Source organism: Zalophus californianus, chromosome 13 (assembly GCF_009762305.2).
Source record: "Zalophus californianus isolate mZalCal1 chromosome 13, mZalCal1.pri.v2, whole genome shotgun sequence".
NCBI classification, from domain to species: domain Eukaryota; kingdom Metazoa; phylum Chordata; class Mammalia; order Carnivora; family Otariidae; genus Zalophus; species Zalophus californianus.
The window spans coordinates 66,470,194-66,491,128 of record NC_045607.1 but is presented as its reverse complement, the minus strand read 5'-3'; the positions used below and the strand labels follow the sequence as shown (position 1 = coordinate 66,491,128).

Here is a 20,935-nt window from a genome sequence, read left to right as displayed (position 1 = left end):
CACGGCAGTGCTCCACTCTCTAGCCCTTGAGCTAAAAGTGAGCTTTCAGTCTTCAGTGAGCCCTCAGAGAGAAGTAGTCAATCACTCTTGTCTCCCTGGTTTCTGTCAAAACTCTGTGTTCACCCAGCTTGTAACTGAGCATTTTTATCTCAGGCACGCCCTGAATGTTTTATTTACCCTAAAAGCTGGTGACTGAGTAAAAGAATTACCACTTAGTTCTACATATCTCATTATAACTACAGAGGACTGACATGCATTAGTAGGAGAAAAAAATGTTAACATCATAGTTATTATTTTCATCTAACTTGTAGAGTATTATAGGACTGCTAAGAAAAGTATTCAGGATTTTATCACTTAATACTTTTTTTTAAACATTTTTTTATTTGAGAGAGAGAGAGAGACAGGGATAGCAAGAGAGAGAGAGAGCGCGCACGAAGAAGTGGGGAGAGGAAGAAGCAGGCTCCCAGCTGAGCAGGGAGCCCCACATGGGGCTCAATCCCAGGACCCCAAGATCATGACCTCAGCCAAAGGCAGATGCTTAACCGAGTCACCCAGGTGCTCCCATTAACATACTTTTGTGGTTAGAGTTCTTTATTATGCTTTTATTATCTAACTTTTGTAACAGATTTAAAAGTAATTTATGTACTACCATTACAGTATCACAGGATTTTGCATTTGTTTATATATTTACCTTTAACAGAGAGTTTTATATTTCAGTATGCTCTTGTGTTGCTGCCTAAAGTCCTTTGGTTTCAACTTGAAAAATTCCCTTTAACAATTCTTGTAAGGCTGGTCTTGTGGTGATGAACTCCCCCAGCTTTTGTTTATTTGGGAAAGTCTTAATTTCTCCATTTTTGAAGGACACTTTGCAGAATATAATAATCTTGGTTGGCAGGTTTTTGTTTTAGCACTTTTGAATATGTCATCTCTCTCCCTTCTGGGCTTAATGTTTCTGCTGAGTAATCCACTGATAATCTGGAGAGCTTCCTTGTAGGTGTTGCATTTCTCGTATTCTTTCTTGTTTTTTCTTGCTGCTGTCAACATTCTCTGTCTCTTGACAGTTTGATTACAACATGTTTTGCTGTGGGTCCTTTTGGATTTATTCTAGTTGGGAGTTCTTTGACCTTCTTGAATTTGGATGTCCAGTTCCTTCCTCAGATTTGATAAGCTGTCTTTTTCTCACTCCTGTGACTCCTGCTATACATATAATTGGTCCCCTTGATGTCCCATAAACTCTAAGGCTTAATTAACTTCATTCTTTTTTTTTTTTTACTTGATTTGACAATTTCAAGTGACATGTCTTCAAGTTAACTGATTGACTAAGTCTACTGTTGAACCCCTCTACTAAATTTTTCAATTCAGTTATTATATTCTTCAGCTCCAGAATGTCTATTTGGTTGTTTTTTATAATTGCTATCTGCTGATATTCTCATTTTGTTTATGCGTCATTTTTCTGATTTAGTTGTTTATCTGTATTCTATTGTAGTGCACTGAGCTCCTTTAGGACGATTATTTTTAATTCTTTGCCAGGTAGTTAGGTCATAGCTCTCCACTTCTTTAGGGTAGGTTTGTGCAAATTAATTTTGTTCCTTTGTTTGGGCCATGTTTTCCTGTTTCTTTGTGTGCCTTGTTATATTTTGTTGTGTTTTCTGCAGCCAAAGAAATAGCCACTTCTCCCAGTCTTTATGGACTGCCTTTGTACAAGGGAAGATGTTCACTAATCAACCTGGTGAGAGAGTCTGGGGGTCCTTTGAATCTTTTCTGGGGATGTGTTTTCTCTGGGATTGTTTATGTAATTTCCCAGAGAGCTTGCCAGCTTTTCAGGAGTTTGCAATCTCTTTCTCCCTCTGGTGTTTGTCTGCGGTACTGCAGGTTCTCTGGTGTTAACAAGCCACTAAGCTCTTTGGTTCTCTGCAGCCTCCTCACCTCCAAAGTATGCTGGTTCTGTTATTGCTTCAAGTCAAGGGAGACTGAAACCAATCCCTAAGGTAGCCCCTCCAGAAGCTGGAAGATTAGATATATATTCCACTCTTCTTTCCCACCCCCTACGCCACCTAGACATTAGCTGTGAGTTGGGTGTTTTCTCCCTGAGCCTACCTCCGTCTGCAGCACTGTCAGTTCTCTGGTGCTGCAAAAAGCAGCTGAGGACTCTCTAATGTGCCACAGTCCCCAGGCATTGAAAGTATGCTGGTTCCCCATGAGTGGTCAGAATCAGGCAAGTGAGACACCAGTCCCTCAGGCAGCCCCCCCAAAACAGGAACACTGAACATATTCCATTCTTTTCTTTCCCCATCAAGTGAGAAGCTGTAAGCTAGAATTTTCCTCCCAATCTCACAACACTGAGCCAGCTTAGGGGAAGGGCTACTGACTGTGGTTGATATGAAATGGCCTTCTTACCCATTTCAATATGGTTGTTTTTAACTTTGAGTTTGCCTGGGGTATTATAACGTCTTAATTGGTTTCTGGAGTTCTCATAAAGGCTCTTTGGGTCATATACCATTGTTAAGTCAGTGTCTCTGTATGGAAACAAGGACTGGGGCTTCCTATTCTACTGTCATGCTGACATCACTCTTGAAGAATTTTTTAAATGTTTGTTATTTATTCTTCTTTCCTCTTTTAGTAATAACTTACTTATATTTTTTGCCCATTTCTATACTGGAGTGTTTGCCTCTTTATGATTGATTTGCAGGAGGCATTTCTATACTTCCCATACTAATCCTTTGTCTGTTTTATGGTTGCAAATATCTTCCAATTCTCTGGCTAATGTTTTCCACTTGTTAATAGTGTTTTTGTTTTGTTGTTGTTTATTCTCAGTTTTTTAAAAATCATTAACTTGACACAGTTTGGGTTGTTGGTGAAGGGTGTACATATACCTTGTATCCTACTGATATTTTAAGTCCATTTAAGTAAATTTCTAATTCTATTATTCAAAATTCATCTCAAGGCAAAACCAAAGTCTCTATCTGACATGTAAATAAATGACTATAAATGCTTTCCATGTCCCTCCTAGGGACTCTTATTACTTTTTAGGTATAACTTATATACCACAAAATGTACCTCTTTGAAATGTTCAGTTCAAAGATTTTTAAAAAATTACTGAGTTGGACAGCCATTACCACTAATGATCCACTTTTAGGACATTTCCATCACCTCAAGATCTTTTGTACTCATTTGCAGCAAATCCCTGTTCCTACCTTTAGCCCTAGGCAACAGCTAATCTACTCTGTCTCTATAGATTTACCTATTCTGGACATTTTATAACAATGGAATCATATAATATATGGTCTTCAGTGACTGGCTTCTTTCACTAAGCATAATGTTTTTGAGGTTCACACATGTCACATGAATCAGTAGATTGTTCCTTTCTTAGTGAGGTATAGTATTCTACTGTATGGACACAACATATTTTGTTTATCCATTCATGAGTTGATGGATATTTGGGTTGCTTCCACTTTTTGTTTATTATGAATAATGCTGCTATGAACAATCTGTATACGAGTATTCATGTGCTTATTAGCCATTTGTATATTTTTTTGATGATGTTTTCCAATCTTTTGCCTATTTTTTTTTTAACTGGGTGGTCTTATTACTGAGTTCTTTATATCTTATTACTGAGTACGTTATATATTCTGGGTAGGAGCCCTTTATCAGATACATAATCTGAAAATATTTTCTCTCAGTTTATGACTTGTCTTTTCATTTCTTAAATGGTGGTAACAGACAATACTTACTTGTTTATCCATCCAGTTAAGGTGGTCCTTTGGATCATTTCTGGTTTTGAACTATTACAAAATTGAGCAGCTATGAATATTTGTTTAGAAATATTTATGACTACCTATGTTTTCGTTTATTGTGAGTAAATACTCAAGAATGGAGTTGGTGGATCATATGGTAAGTGTGTGTCTACCAAAGTAATGATACCACTCCACATTCTCACAGACAGCAGATGAGAGATCCAGTGGTTCCATATCTTCTCCAGCACAGGTTGATGTGTTTTAAACTTTAGTCATCTGATGGAGTATACAGTTGGTATCATGTTTGTTTTTTTCCTTGCTTTTTTAAAATTGTGGTAAAACATACATAATTGTTATTATTTTTTAATTATTTGTACTTGGTAACCATTTAGTGGCATTAAACACATTCACATGCTGTGTACCCATCACCACAATCTATCCCCAAAGCTTTTCATTATCCCTAACCCCTAACATAACCTACGGGCCCATTAAACAATAACCCCATTCCCTCTACCTCTAACCTCTATTCTGCTGTCTCTACTGAGTTTTCCTCTTCTAGGTACTTCATATAAGTGGAATCATACATTATTTGCCCTTCTGTGTCTGGCTTCTTTCACTAAGCATGATGTTTTCAAGGTCCACCCATGTTCTTGCATATATAAAAATTTTATTCCTTTTTATGGCTGAAGAATATTCTGTTGTATTTACATACCATGTTTTTTATTTATCCACTCCACATTTTGTTAATGGGAACTTGCAGTGTTGCCACCTTTTGGCTATTGTGAATAATGCTGCTATGTACACTGGTGTTCAAATATCTGTTCAAGTCCCCGTTTTCAATTCTTTTGAATATATACCTAGGAGTGGCATTTCTGGGTCTTATAGTAATGCTATGTTTAATTTTTTGAGGCACTGCCGAACTTTTCCACAGTGGCTTTATCATTTAACATTCCCACCAGCAAGACTATAATTTGTTACATTCCCACCAACAATGCACAAGGGTTCTACTTCCTTAACTTACTTGCTAACATTTATTATTTTCCATTTTTGCTTGTTTTAAAAATTATAGATCATGGCTAATACATGTGACATAATATCCCACTGTGGTTTTGATTTGCATTTCCCTAATAACTGGTGATGCTGAACACTGTTTCATGTGCTTACTGGCCGGTTACGTATCATCTTTGCAGACATAAGACATCTCTCTTGGCCCATTTTTGAATTGAATTTTTTGTTTTTGTTGAGTTTCAGTTCTTTCAGTATTAATCCCTTATTGGATACATAACTTCCAAATATTTTCACTCAGTCAGTAGGCTTTTTGCTTTGATGATGTCTTATAATTCATAAAAATTCATAATTTTAATGAAGTCCAATTATTTACTTTTCCTTTGTTGCTTGTGCTTATGGTATCATATCCAAAAAATCACTACCAAATCAATGTCATGAAGATTTTCTCCAGTGTTTTTGTTTAAGAGTTTTATAGTTTAAAGTTTAGATGCAAAGGATCATGTAGGCTGAGAGCAAAGACCATTTGTGATAGTTTTAATTGACAGTAGCTTTATAAAAACAAACAAAAAGCAAAAAACAAGGACAAAAGTCCCTTGTCCCCAGACTCTCTTAGTTAATAATTTGTTAAAAATGAAATTCTCACCAGGGCACCTGGGTGGCTCAGTTGGTTAAGCGTCTGCCTTTGGCTCAGGTCATGATCCTAGAGTCCTGGGGTGGAGCCCCTGTGTCAGGTTCCCAGCTCTCAGTACAGCTTCTGCTTCTGCCTCTGCCTCTGCCCCTCCCCCTGCTCATGCACGCTCTCTCTCTCTCTCAAATGAATACATACCATCTTGGAAAAAAAAAATGAAATGCTCACCAATGAAGACAACTTTGAATTCTCTCACATAGTGAAGAACATTTTGTAATGTGATTAATTGCCTTTTAATTTGTCTGAATCTATTTGATTTGTTTAGTCTAGATTTTGGAATATCATGTTTCTTAAAATAAGTCTTATGTGCTTATCAAATATCTGTTGCCTTGTAAATACTGTTTGTGTGTGTGTGTGTATTTATAAGACACACACACACACACACACTCTTTCTCTCTCTGAGCTGAGCCATTCCTTTGTTTGTGTTCCCTACTGTATATGTAGGGATTTTTACTCAATGGGTCACAAGAGACGCTGCATGATTTACTGCCCTATAAAAGTTGAAAGAATAGTGATTAAAAAAAAGAAAGTTTCATAAAACTCACCAATTTGCCATGTATAATCTCTCCATACAGAATAAAACCTGAACTTATGAACATGCATTTTCAAAGAATTATAAAATTTTTCTCTCATAACCAGACTGATACATTTTGAAACTTAAGAAGGGGGATGTTTAGTTTAACACCTACCGCCTTTGAGTGTTAAATCCATTAAGATGATTCTCTCGGAGTTCAGACACTAATGATAAAACCATCTGTAAAACAAAATCAGTTGCAGGTTAACTCATACTGCAAAACAGGATTACATCAGTTCTATTTTTCTTGGTGTGAGTGATATTTCCGTTGAGATTCCCTCCCCTCCCCTCCCCATCCTCTCCTTGTTTTACTTTGTCCAAATGAAAAGAAAGCAGTGCCAAGTCACATTTACTAATAACTTGGATTTTATTTTTAATGTCTGTTATTCCACATTTCAGTTTAATCAAATGAACAATAGACTGATCATTAATTTCCAAAGAAAACCAAACCTGTTAAAAATAAAACCACATTAAAGTTACCTTATTTTTTTCTTTCCTAATTTAGCTCTAGTTATTTTTTAAAAATGCTATTTATGTATAAAGTTTCCAAAAGACTAGGACACTTAACAAACATTAAAAATCTCATATTTATTTAGTATTTAGAAGATCGTAAGTTAAAATTTCTTGAATTTGACCAAAATTCAAGGCAAAAGAAAACATAGCTTTAATACTAAGATGTGAATATATAATACTATTTGCAACATTGTTACTTATTGAATTTTTTGCTTTAACATAAAGTTCCTATCAGTTTATTTTAAATACAAAATTCATCCAACAGTAAAAGGGTGTGTTTACACTGGTTAAGGAAATCTCTTCTCCCAAAAATCTCTGTGAGAATAAATGAGATCCGTTAAGAGAAAAGAGGGGTTGGTTGATTTAGAATAACCTCTCCTGGTTTCCTTCTTTTTTCTCATAATCTCCCACCTCATGTTTCTTCCTTACATGGCTGTAAGTCCGCCCAAGGTAAGAAGAGATAAACAGAGAAAAGTTAAACATCTCTCCTGGAAGAGTGAGATATTTCCATTTACCCTTTTTGCCAATGGTACATTAAGCAACAAAAATTTCAATACTAATAAATTAAAAATACTCACATTTTTAAGCAAACCAGGACAGTAATCTGCAGGTGCAAATCCAAGACCTTGAGTAAAAAGACCAACTTCTTTTGTATCAAATCTGAATGCCGAAAGTATATGAGATAACAACCCCTTAAAAACATAAACAAAGTTATTAAAAGTGATTGCAAGTACCTATTACGTATAATGCCTAGAGTCTAGGTCATCTGTAAATGCACTCATCTCTGTGAAATGATAATCTTAATTTGTCCAAATACCCAGTTCACCTGGATTCATGGTATAAAGAAGAAATGTTAGCATTAAAATTATCACATTAAAAATAGGTCAATTTAAACAAATGTTAACAGTGAAGCAAAAATATGTAATAAATGAACAGTGCTTTAATCATATTAAGAATGTGATATTTATTGTTTTTAAACTCAGCAAAATATTTTTATCAAAGTAGCTATAATTTAACACATGACAAAGAACATACCACAAATTACTAAGGAAAGATGATGCAATAAATGGTGTTATGGGAACGCTATTTGAAAAAAAAATTAGATTCGTACCTTATGTTATTCATCAAAATATACTTGAATTTAATGTAAAGTTAAACATCAATGTAAAGAGATCAATGTAAAAATGAAATAATAAATGAGAAGAAAACAGTACTTTTCAGGTATCTGAATAGGGAAGAACTTTGTAAACTGAAAATCAAGGGAGCAAATCATTGGTTTTTCTAAATAGAAATAAAACCTTGTGCTTTCATAAAATAAGCACAAACTAGGAAGAATATTATTAACAAATAATGACATCATAAATAAATGTGCAAAATACATGACAAACACTAAGAACATAAAAAATGAGTATGAACAGATAATTCATAAGAGAAAATACAGATGCACAAGAAACACACCAATAAATGTTCACACTCATAAAATCAAAGGGTAAATTTAAACATCAACATACCATTTTTCACTTAATGAATTAAAGATTTTTACAGACCTCAATACCAAATGCTAATCTGGGTTCTCTGAAACAGGTACTCTGTGTGAGCTATTAAAATATAAATGGGTATCCATACATCCTGCTGCTGTGAACCACACTGAGACACCCCCAAGGGGTGTGAGTGGGTGTAACACAGCCCATTACCCACCCCAAGCTTAGACTGCCAGGGCTATATCTACCCAGAGGTTTACAACCTGAACAAAAGTGCCTTATAGGTTAGTAGAGGCCTGCCTTATAAAGAGCAACTTGGAAATACATATTAAAGGTTTTTAAAAGATTTCAGAACTTTTAATGTATCTGGCACACATTTATGGAAATAAATCCAAATATGATGATGGGGATTATAATCAAAGATGTTCCCTACAATGATATTTCTCATAGTGAAAAATGCTAACAGCGGGAACTGATTAATTTATAATACCCTCATACAGTGGCCCATTGTAAACCATTAAAATGTTTATAAAGAATTTATGAGAGTATTTTAAATAGTTATATTACAATGTTAAATGAAGAAAGGAAGATGCAAATTTTAATACTCAGAAACAATCTCATCAATATAAAAATAATCCATATATGGAAATGAAAAAATAATGGAAGAAACTATCACCAAATGTTAACAGTCTCTGGGGTGGTGCTATTATGGGTATATATATATTTTTTCTACTTTAGTACATTTTCCAGTTTCCTATGTATGTGTACTACTATTATAATCAGAAAAAAAATATTTACTTTTTGAAAAAGTGTTGTATTTGGAAACATTTTATTTTTCAACAGCAGCTTTATTGAGATATAATTCATATACTATGAAACTTACTCTTTAAAGTGTACAACCCCGTAGTTTTCAGTATATACACAGGGAATATACCTTTTTATTCTTTTTTAAGTTCTGTATTGCATTTTGTAAGTACACATTATGAGAAAATAAACTCGCGTATGTGCATCTAAATGTATGAGTCCATATACAAATACTTGGAGGACCATCGAATCTAGGGAAGGGGCTGTATTACCTCAGTCAAGGGTAGGCCCCACCAGACCAGGACAAGAAACTTACCAGTAATGCCCAGGGTCGATGGCATCATTTCAATTTTATCATGAACTGTTTCACATATTCAAAAAGATATAAAATAATATGACAAATTTCACCCATCACCACATTTAACAAGCATTAGAATCACTGAGAAGGTCTTCTGTGCCATCTCTCCCTTCCCCGACCAGTTCTACAGCCGTCCTTCCTCCCAGGGAGAATTCTACCCTGGATCTGGTGTGCACCCTTTCTTGTAGATCATGATATTTTCTCCCTGTGAGCTCAGATTTGCCTCATGATCCTCAAAACAGGACTCCAGGCAACACTACTAAGTCATGCAGGTTGAAAACTGCTGTCCCTGCATGTGATCCCATTTACTATTTTCAAACTGGAAAAATTCATAGCAAGTTAAGAAAGTAGCTTTGAAACATTACTAACTACTAAGCAAAAGATACTGATGATTTTTAAATCAGCAACATGTATCACATGACTTTACAAAAGTAAGTCACTGAGGAGGGAGAAAAACAGAGATTTATAGAATTAAGGTAAACTTTTTGTAAGGTATAAAATACTTAAGAGGCTCCTTACTAGAGTGAAGAAGAAAAGGCTGGATGGAAGCCATTTGCATATTATTTGCCTTTTTTTCTCTTTCAGTTCAAAGCTGTCCTTTATAAATACAGAAAGCAAACAGGAGCTGAGGACAGCCCAGTTGGTTTCAAACACCAAGTGCCATCTGGGTGAGAGTAAGCAGTCATGGTCAGGTTGGCAAAGCCAGGGGAGGTAAATTACAGCCAGTGTGCCATCCTTTGAGGATCGGTGGGTACTGGCAAGTTCTGTGTAGGTCACCCCAGTAGGAAGCCTACATGGTGTAAGTGGCTAACTGCAGCCTGACCCACTGTATGAAGTGCCATGCAGGTGCTCTATTGAAGGAAAGGCCAGCCAGGCCTGGCCAGCATATGCCACATCCATGTGGAGGCACCCACCCCAGAGGTTCCATGGAACCCACATGGGGAGGTTCCAAGGAAGCTGGGCTTGGTTTGGAAACTAGGCTCGGCCAAGGACTCAGAGTCAGGGCCAGTCTGGGTTTTTCATGGTGGAGGTCAGCTATTTGAAGGGAGGGTAATACTGGAAGTGCTTAACTTTCAGCATTCTAAATTTAACCAACATTTAAAGCAACAGAAGCTGTTCTGACGACATGACAAATAAATAACAACTCAGAGTTTATGGTGTGAGTACTATTACTAAATCTGTGTTGGAGATGAGGAAACTAAGACACACTTAGCTTAAGTAACATGCCCAAGGCTGGTTACTTTATGGCCAAACCTTGTAAGGAACTTCCCTGTAACCACTCTCCATAGGTGGATGGAATCGTTTTTTAACATAACAATGCAAATATGATTTGTCCTCAGCTTATGACCCTTTAGGGCTCTCAATTGCTCTTCCGGTGAAGCCTAAACTTCTTGTCAAAGCTAAGCCCCCGCCTAGGGCTGACTTTCCCTCACTGGCTTGTTTGGAGCCACATAGGGCTACAGGCTCTTTGGCCCCTCAGAACTTTCGGATGTTCCAGTCCTTCTGCCATGAGGGTTCCTCTGGACCTGGTTAAATGTCACTTCTTGAGGGAATTCTAACAATTAAGACAACTAAAATTTAGGAGTGCTTTCCATGTGTGAAATACTGTTCTAAGTTCTCTAAGTATGGCATCTCACTTAAAAGCCCATAAATCAAGTTTTTAATAAAATTCAATTAAGCAAGTTTCAATTAAACCACCTATAAACAGGTGGCTACTGTCATTATAATTCACATGATTGACCCTTAAAAAATTAAAGTACAAAGTACTACAAGCTTAGTTGGTATACAAAGTCATACAGTGTATGTACAATAGAAGGAAAGCAATTTCAAGGCTGTAACAGTTAGGGATCAGTTAAGATTGTAGATCTTAAGGAAAACTATGCCAAGGCTTTCTCCCATAAATCCAGTGCCTTCCAGAAGCACTCATATCCTGGTCCTTGAACCAATGCATGGAGGCTTGCTTCTTAAAAGTGTATGAGTTACTTTGGTAGCTGAGCCAATGAAAGTTAAAAAAAAAAAAAAGAAAAGAAAAAGAAAAAAAGAAAAAAATTTTCAGGACACTCAATAGATTCAGAGGGTACGACTAGGGATTGTAAATAATTCCTGAGTAATAAACAGTTCCCTAGATAGTATTCATAATGCTTGCTTTATGCAAGCTGACTATGATATTTAAGGTCTTGGAAAAATGAAAACAACTTAATTGGCAGACCTGTCCTAGACTAAATTCCTAAAATGATATGGCTAGAAAATGATTTTTAAAAAATCAAATGCTAGGGGCACCTGGGTGGCTCAGTCGGTTGAGCGGCTGCCTTCGGCTCAGGTCATGATCCCAGGGTCCTGGGATTGAGCCCCATGTCCGGCTCCCTGCTCAGCGGAGAGCCTGCTTCTCCCTCTCCCTCTGCCTGCCACTCTGCCTACTTGTGCTCTCTAACTCTCTGTCAAATAAATAAATAAAATATTTAAAAATAAAAAATAAAAAAAATAAAAAATCAAATGCTATATAATTATAAAATATATAATAATATTAGTTCCCCATCCCACCTCCTGTTTAAAAAACAAAAACAAACAAAGAAAAACCCCATACTATACTACTCAGTGTTGGCGAGGATGTGATGAGAGGGGCACTCTGTCCCTATTGGGAGCACAAATTTGTAAAGCCTTTCTGGGAAATCACTTGATGATATGTAGCCAAAGCATTACAGTTCATATCCTTTTACCCAGTAATTTAATTTCCAAGAATATACCTTAATGAAAGTTTTAGGTTCAGAGCAGCATTACTTATAACAGTGAAAAACTAAGAAGCAACCCAAGGACCCCACACAACACTGGATTGGTTGAATTCATCATGGTTTATGCAAGAGTGTGAATTATGTTGAAACAGATATTTAATGACATAGGAAAAGACTATGTAACATTTATTTAAAAAGCAAGGTGTCAAACTGTATGTTCAATGTGATTTTAATTTTGTATGGAAAAACAATGCTGAGAAGAAATATAACAAATAGTTAACACAGATTTTTTTTTTTCTAGCAGTGATTTAAAATTTCTTTCAACTATCTGTATTTCCAAAATTTCCACAATTACCAAAGCTGGTTACTTACTCTATGGCCAAAACTTATAAGGAACCTCCCTATATCCACTCTACACAAGGCAGCTGGAATAGTTTTTTATCATAACAATGCAGTTCTGATTGGTCCTCAGCATAAGACCCTTTATGGCTTACGTTTTATCATAGAAAATTTGTAAAATAAAATTACATGCTTTAACTTATGTCTGTTTTTTCCCATAATTCCCTAGTAAGCATTGCTATGGAGGGCCACAAGTTTTATCCCTGGTAAAATAATCATAGGTCCTAAGAAACAGCATACTGAGGCCTGGCTATGGTTACATAACTTCAGAACAGACACCTCAAACTTTAGACCTTGCTAAGAATTTTTTTTTTTACTGCCACCTAGTGGCTAACAGTCCAAACAGAAAACCATTAAACTGTGGCCCTTGGACAAAGATTCATTCCTACTGTCATATGATAATTGATTATTTTGTAAATGCTGAGAGAGCAATCCTGGAAATCCTCTATTTCAATCCTCTCATTTTACTAATGAACTGATGAAGAACTGGGTTTCTGAAATAGGAATCAGTATCCACAAAAAGGATGTGAATGTAAACACACAGGTTCTAACTTGAAGGGCATAAAGAAAATGTCCAAATACATCCCCCTGACTTGTGATCTAAAATCCTTCGAGGATGGAAGGTGTAGGAACGAACACAGCCCAATTTTGATTCATGCAGGAGTTTTAAGAACTCTGCTAGTGTTTGAAAAGCCATTTTAAAACTGCTTATACCATGAAGGTGAAGTTTCATAAGGAGATAAGTTTTAAATAAATCAGAGGAAAATCCATTGCCCTTGCTTTCAGGTGTCTTTTCTGTCCTCACCTCACTTTATCTGCTCCATCTTATAACAGGCAGCACATTCAAAGGCGGGTTAGGAAAGTTGGAGCAATGAGGCTGTGGTTTGGCACAGGGTTGGGTTGTGGAAGAAGGACTGTGGTTTCTGCTCAGGCTAGGAGAGCCAAACTGTGGTCAATCTTCCTGAACTGAGACAGAGCACATATTTCATGCTTCTCCAAACAATTTCTTCATCTGATCATTAAAGTCTTTTAGAATTTCCATCACTTTGGTCTCTACTGCATCTAGCTCTTTATACATAATATAAATAAAAACTGTTTATAAACAAGGATTCCTTATTCATTCAACAAACACACTGAATGCGATCTACATTCAAGCCATGCCACTAAGGTATTGGGATAAGAAGACCCTACAGCCCAAGGAAGGGAGATTGAGATGGAAACAGCCATACTATAAGACAGAATGCAGTGAATGCTACAACGAGGGGGTAAGACAATCACTGTGGGAACAGAGGAAATAATGATTAATTCCAACTGTAGGGTTTCAGAATGCTCCCAGAGATGATGACTTCTGAGCTGATTCTGACAGCTGGGTTCAGACAGAAAGAGTGAGGGGAAGGAGGCAGGGAAAGAGAGAAAGAGAGGCTGTGTGATGGGACAGACACACAAAACCATTAGGGGAAGGAGCAGAGAGAAGCTGAGGGAAGAGGCTATAGTAGACAGGGCAGAAACACCCGGGAAATGCTCCTGTCACTCCTCCTGCTCCCAGCCTTTGCTGGATGCCTAAGCGCAGCCCACCCAGCTCCCAACCCCACCCCCACGCCAGGGGGCTTCAGCCCACCTGGTCAATCTTATTTCTCCTGGTCTTTCTCTTTGATCCCAGCAATTTGGCGGCATCAGACTCCCTGCTGGTCACCACATTCCCACCTCCCTACTATTTCTTTCTCCTAAGAAAACCTACAACCTCCACACATTTCTAGCTGCCAGAATTACACATGTCTTTCAAAATCCATATTTCTCCAAGACTCCTGGATCCAGTTCCTTACAGGATGAGATCAGATTCTCCTGAAATCTCCACAGCATCTTATTTGTATTTCTTTGACAGTGCCTACCAAGTTCTGCCTTGCAGTGAAGTTATCTTTTTCCTCTTCTACTCATTACCCCATAGGCTCCCCAAGAAAGGGACGGTCTTACTATCTTTATACTCCCTAGAGCAACTGTTGACTAGCCCTCCGCTTTGCATACACTAGGCATTCAATAAACACTAGCCAAATAAAAATAAATAGAATGGATTGCTCATTTATAGTTACTGAACAATGTAATTACGGCAGGATTCCTCTGTAACCTCGTTACAGTATAAAATGATGAATTTTCCTTTTCACAATTTGCTTTCCTAAGTTTCAGCCCATAAAATACCCACAGAATAATGGAAAAAACATGACATTGCTTATGTGCTTTTACTTCAAAGGGGTCTACTTAATTTGGTAACACTGACTGGAACCTGGCATACCAATGTGAATGTAGTTTCACTGAATAATATGCTGCTTTGGTGCTACTAAGTTTGTGACAATCTAAGAGTACCACGGTATGAGAGAACCCAGAAGGGACAGGAGAAGCAGCAGCAAGGACCATCTCTGCTAAAAGGGGCACTAGAAAATCAAAAGTCTGTCTTGACTATCCTTAAATAAAGACTGTAATGCACAGCTACACATTTTTAAAACTTTCTTTCCTGCAGGGGCGCCTGGGTGGCTCAGTCAGTTAAGTGGCTGCCTTCGGCTCAGGTCTTGATCCCAGGGTCCTGGGATCGAGCCCCACATCATGCTCCCTGCCCACTGGGGAGCCTGCTTCTCCCTCTCCCTCTGCCTGCCATTCTGCCTACTTTTGCTCTCTGTCAAATAAATAAATAAAATCTTTAAAAGAAAAAAAACAACAACAACAAAAAAAACTTTTTCCTGCAAACCTGAATGGCAAAACAGAGCTTTTGCTAATTCAATCCAATTTATTCATTTTTGACCAAAAAATTTAATCCTCAAGGTATAGCACAACGTGATTAATCTTCTCTTCTCTCAAGCTTTTACAAAAGCATCCGGTCTATTCAGTTGTTGGCCAATAGAACTGATGTCATTTTGAATACTTGGCAGGTTCATTTACCATATAAAATACCTGTGCCCAAATACTGAATTTGTCACTTCTTTTTTTATATTCCCATGGCATTTTATATAAACATCTAGTAAAACATTTATGTTATTATCCTGTTTGTTACATTTAATATTAAAATTTTCAATTAATTAAATCCCTGCAAGTGATTTATATTTTCCTAAATTAGATATCATAGTGAAAACTGGCTACTTTTCTTAATAACACAATCTTAAATCATTATTTCCCCTGACAACAAACACAATCTAGAATATAGACCAACATATAAGCGGTGACTAAATATATTACTTCAGTGAAAAAGAAGAAAAGTTGCCCTCTATAAAGTAAAATGGACCAGCAGTGCTTCTGAGCATGGCACTACATGACAAAACAACAAAGAAGATAAATGTTACAAAACTTTAAGACATCTATTAAAGACCTGCCTAAATGGAGAGATACACTATGGCTTCAGCAAGAAAAATTCAGTGTCATAAAGATGTAAATTCTCTGTCATAGAGACTCAATGTAGTACCATTAATAATTCTTTTTCTTAATAATTTTTTATTGTTATGTTAATCACCATACATTACACCATTAGTTTTTGATGTAGTGTTCCATGATTGTTTGTGCATAACACCCAGTGCTCCACGCAGAATGTGCCCTCTTTAATACCCATCACCAGGCTAACCCATCCCCCCCCTCCCCTCAGAACCCTCAGTTTGTTTTTCAGAGTCCATCGTCTCTAATGGTTCGTCTCCCCCTCCGACTTACTCCCCTTCATTCTTCCCCTCCTGCTATCTTTTTTTTTCTTAACATATATTGCATTATTTGTTTCAGAAGTACAGATCCGTGATTCATCAGTCTTGTACAAATCACAGTGCTCACCACAGCACATACCCTCCCCACTGTCTATCACCCAGCCACCCAATCCCTCCCACCCCCCACCACTCCAGCAACCCTCAGTTTGTTTCCTGAGATTAAGAATTCCTCATATCAGTGAGGTCATATGATACATGTCTTTCTCTGATTGACTTATTTCACTCAGCATAACACCCTCCAGTTCCATCCACGTCGTTGCAAATGGCAATATCTCATTCCTTTTGATGGCTGCATAATATTCCATTGTGTATATATACCACCTCTTCTTTATCCATTCATCTGTCGATGGACATCTTGGCTCTTTCCACAGTTTGGCTATTGTGGACATTGCTGCTATAAACATTGGGGTGCACGTACCCCTTCGGATCCCTACATCTGTATCTTTGGGGTAAATACCCAGTAGTGCAATTGCTGGATCAAACGGTAGCTCTATTTTCAACTGTTTGAGGAACCTCCATACTGTTTACCAGAGGGGTTGCACCAGCTTGCATTCCCACCAACAGTGGAGGAGGGTTCCCCTTTCTCCACATCCCCGCCAATATCTGTTGTTCCCTGACTTGTTAATTTTAGCCGTTCTGATGGGTGTGAGGTGGTATCTCATCGAGGTTTTGATTTGGATTTCCCTGATGCCGAGCGACGTTGAGCACTTTTTCATGTGTCTGTTGGCCATTTGGATGTCTTCTTTGGAAAAATGTCTGTTCATGTCTTCTGCCCATTTCTTGATTGGATTATTTGTTCTTTGGGTGTTGAGTTTGATAAGTTCTTTATAGATTTTGGATACTAGCCCTTTATCTGATATGTCATTTGCAAATATTTTCTCCCATTCCGTCGGTTGTCTTTTGGTTTTGTGGACTGTTTCTTTTGCTGTGCAAAAGCTTTTTATCTTGAAATCCCAATAGTTCATTTTTGCCCTGGCTTCCCTTGCCATTGGCGACGTTTCTAGGAAGAAGTTGCTGTGGCTGAGGTTGAAGAGGTTGCTGCCTGCGTTCTCCTTTAGGATTTTGATGGACTCCTGTCTCACGTTTAGGTCTTTCAACCATTTGGAGTCTATTTTTGTGTGTGGCGTAAGGAAATGGTCCAGTTTCATTCTTCTGCATGTGGCTGTCCAATTTTTCCAACACCATTTGTTGAAGAGACTTTTTTTCCATTGGACATTCTTTCCTGCTTTGTCAAAGATGAGTTGACCACAGAGTTGAGGGTCCATTTCTGGGCTCTCGATTCTGTTCCATTGATCTAGGTGTCTGTTTTTGTGCCAGTACCATACTGTCTTGATGATGACAGCTTTGTAATAGAGCTGGAAGTCTGGAATTGTGATGCCGCCAGCTTTGCTTTTCTTTTTCAATATTCCTCTGGCTATTCTGGGTCTCTTCTGGTTCCATACAAATTTTAGGATTATTTGTTCCATTTCTTTGAAAAAGGTGGATGGTATTTTGATGGGGATTGCACTGAATGTGCAGATTGCTCTAGGTAGCATTGACATCTTCACAATGTTTGTTCTTCCAATCCATGAGCATGGAACGTTTTTCCATTTCTTTGTGTCTTCTTCAATTTCTTTCATGAGTATTTTATAGTTTTCTGAGTACAGATCCTTTGCCTCTTTGGTTAAATTTATTCCTAGGTATCTTATGGTTTTGGGTGCAATTGTAAATGGGATCGACTCCTTGATTTGTCTCTCTTCTGTCTTGTTGTTGGTGTATAGGAATGCCACTGATTTCTGTGCATTGATTTTATAGCCTGCCACTTTACTGAATTCCTGTATGAGTTCTAGCAGTTTTGGGGTGGAGTCTTTTGGGTTTTCCACATACAGTATCATATCATCTGCAAAGAGTGAGAGTTTGACTTCCTCTTTGCCGATGTGGATGCCTTTGATTTCTTTTTGTTGTCTGATTGCTGTGGCTAGGACTTCTAATACTATGTTGAATAGCAGTGGTGAGAGTGGACATCCCTGCCGCGTTCCTGACCTTAGGGGAAAAGCTCTCAGCTTTTCCCCATTGAGAATGATATTCACTGTAGGTTTTTCATAGATGGCTTTTATGATATTGAAGAATGTACCCTCTGTCCCTATACTCTGAAGAGTTTTGATCAAGAAAGGATGCTGTACTTTGTCAAATGCTTTTTATGCATCTATTGAGAGGATCATATCATTCTTGTTCTTTCTTTTGTTAATGTATTATATCACGTTGATTGATTTGCGGATGTTGAACCAACCAGCCTTGCAGCCCAGGGATAAATCCCACTTGGTCGTGGTGAATAATCCTTCTAATGTACTGTTGGATCCTACTGGCTAGTATTTTGGTGAGAATTTTTGCATCCATGTTCATCAAGGATATTGGTCTGTAATTCTCCTTTTTGATGGGGTCTTTGTCTGGTTTTGGGATCAAGGTAATGGTGGCCTCATAAAATGAGTTCGGAAGTTGTCCTTCCATTTCTATTTTTTGGAACAGTTTCAGGAGAATAGGTATTAATTCTTCTTTAAATGTCTGATAGAATTCCCCTGGGAAGCCATCTGGCCCTGGGCTTTTGTTTGTTGGGAGATTTTTGATGACTGCTTCAATTTCCTTAGTGGTAATAGGTCTGTTCAGGTTTTCTATTTCTTCCTGGTTCAATTTTGGTAGTTGATACATCTCTAGGAATGCACCCATTTCTTCCAGGTTATCTAATTTGCTGGCATAGAGTTGCTCATAATATGTTCTTATAATTTCTTTGGTGTTGGTTGTGATCTCTCCTCTTTCATTCATGATTTTGTGGATTTGGGTCATTTCTCTTTTCTTTTTGATCAGTCTGGCCAGGGGTTTACCCATCTTGTTAATTCTTTCAAAGAACCAGCTCCTAGTTTCGTTGATCTGTTCTACTGTTCTTTTGGTTTCTAGTTCATTGATTTCTGCTCTGATCTTTATTATTTCTCTTCTCCTGCTGGGTTTAGGCTTTATTTGCTGTTCTTTCTCCAGCTCCTTTAGGTGTAGGGTTACGTTGTGTATTTGAGACCTTTCTTGTTTCTCGAGAAAGGCTTGTATTGCTATATACTTTCCTCTCAGGACTGCCTTTGCTGTATCCCAAAGATTTTGAACAGTTGTGTTTTCATTTTCATTGGTTTCCATGAATTTTTTTAATTCTTCTTTAATTTCTTGGTTGACCCATTCATTCTTTAGTAGGATGCTCTTTAGCCTCCATGTATTTGAGTTCTTTCCGACTTTCCTCTTGTGATTGAGCTCTAGTTTCAAAGCATTGTGGTCTGAAAATATGCAGGGAATAATCCCAATCTTTTGGTACCGGTTGAGACCTGATTTGTGACCTAGGATGTGATCAATTCTGGGGAATGTTCCATGGGCACTAGAGAAGAATGTGTATTCTGTTGCTTTGGGATGGAATGTTAGTACCATTAATAATTCTAGATAGGTTTTTTTGGCGGAATTTCAGAAGCTTTTCTAAAACTTACATAGAAAAGCAAGTATAGTACATGTCAAGGAAAAGAATAAAATTATAGAAAAAAATACACAGCATGACTCCATTTCTCTGAGGTTCAAAAGCAGGCACACTAAACAAGATGCTGGTCAGGGATACATACACAAGGGGCAGAACTACAAACTCTGCAAATTACTTCTGGATGAAGGTTCTAAGAGACAAAGTGGGATAAAGAGAATTAAATATTTTACACCATCACAATTATTCTGTGCCTGTTAGTCTGAAGCACCCATAATACTGAGACTTCTCAGGAAAACTGTATCATTATTATGATGTTTTCATTAAACTATATCATTACAATGATGTAGTTTCACTGCTAATTCTTCTAAAATTTAAAATCCTTAATATCTAAAATTATAAGGAAGACTTTTCATGTTATAATGCATACCCACTGCTCTTCATAAAACTATAAAACAACTAAGATATAAATTGCTTGAAAAGTTATTTAGAATTCTGTAAATTAAAAACATTTTCTAAGTTTTGATAATATTTTTTGTTATTTCTATAAATTAGGAATTAAAAAATATTTCAAAATGTAACTGGCATACCACCAGGTACTAGAAAAATCTGCAATCCAAATCAAGAAGAAATGAGTCCTAAATTAAAGATATGGTTTTATTTCTAGTATGTTCCTCTTAAAAATCAGACATATTTAATTTAAAATCATTTTGAGGGAAAAAAACCCTCATTATTTTCACTGCAAGTATTTATGATTATGCATACTTTAGCAAAGTGGTAATAAATAGACTTTTTAAAGGATGAAAACAGCCTAAGCTTAGAACTTATACATTATCTCCTTCAACATAAAATAGCAGTCTAAATAAATTAACCTAAATAATGCCAATTCCCAATCTGGAACCCGACAGTTTTTTTTCCAACAGTCTCGCTTATTGGTCTTATTTGGGCATGGCAGGTTCAATCTAACAGATGTGCAATTACCACAGTTCCTTTTATTTCAATCCAATGTTGAAACTGCTAAATGATTTCTAATTTTATAGACTCAGTATCTACTCAAGCCAAAGTGGACAAAGTTTAATTCAGTGAGCAATTTACTACAGAAAGAAAACTAACCATATAAAACATGTGTTGAGAAACACCCTTCCCTATTATGTGGGGAAGCATGGTTCAAGAAATTGGGATGCAAGATTCAATAATTAGTCACTGATTATTTTGCCATTTTCATAACCCACACACTGTGAGGTATAGAAGTTCAAATATGATTGCAAATCAGGGAAGAGGCCAGAGTATAATTGTTTTCTTCCTCAGAAAACTTGAAATCCTACCATTTAAAACTAATTGATTTATTACTCAGCACTCTTAAGTAAAGGTTAGTGCTGAGAAACTATGTGTTGATCAAGCCCTCCAGGAGGCTGCTAAAATACCCTTAAGATGA

General features: G+C 37.1%; 1 protein-coding gene across 6 annotated transcripts in view; it reads right to left on the bottom strand.

Moving 5' to 3' along the window:
- FANCC (FA complementation group C) overlaps positions 1-20,935 on the bottom strand; it is a 302,242-nt gene that overhangs the window by 89,457 nt on the left and 191,850 nt on the right. For all 6 annotated transcript variants that reach the window (XM_027616992.1, XM_027616991.1, XM_027616994.1 and 3 more), the window contains 2 exons: positions 7,096-7,209; positions 6,120-6,184 (listed from right to left, as the gene is read on the bottom strand). In XM_027616992.1, coding sequence (XP_027472793.1) covers positions 6,120-6,184; positions 7,096-7,209 — 179 coding nt within the window. The remainder of the gene's footprint in view (positions 1-6,119; positions 6,185-7,095; positions 7,210-20,935) is intronic.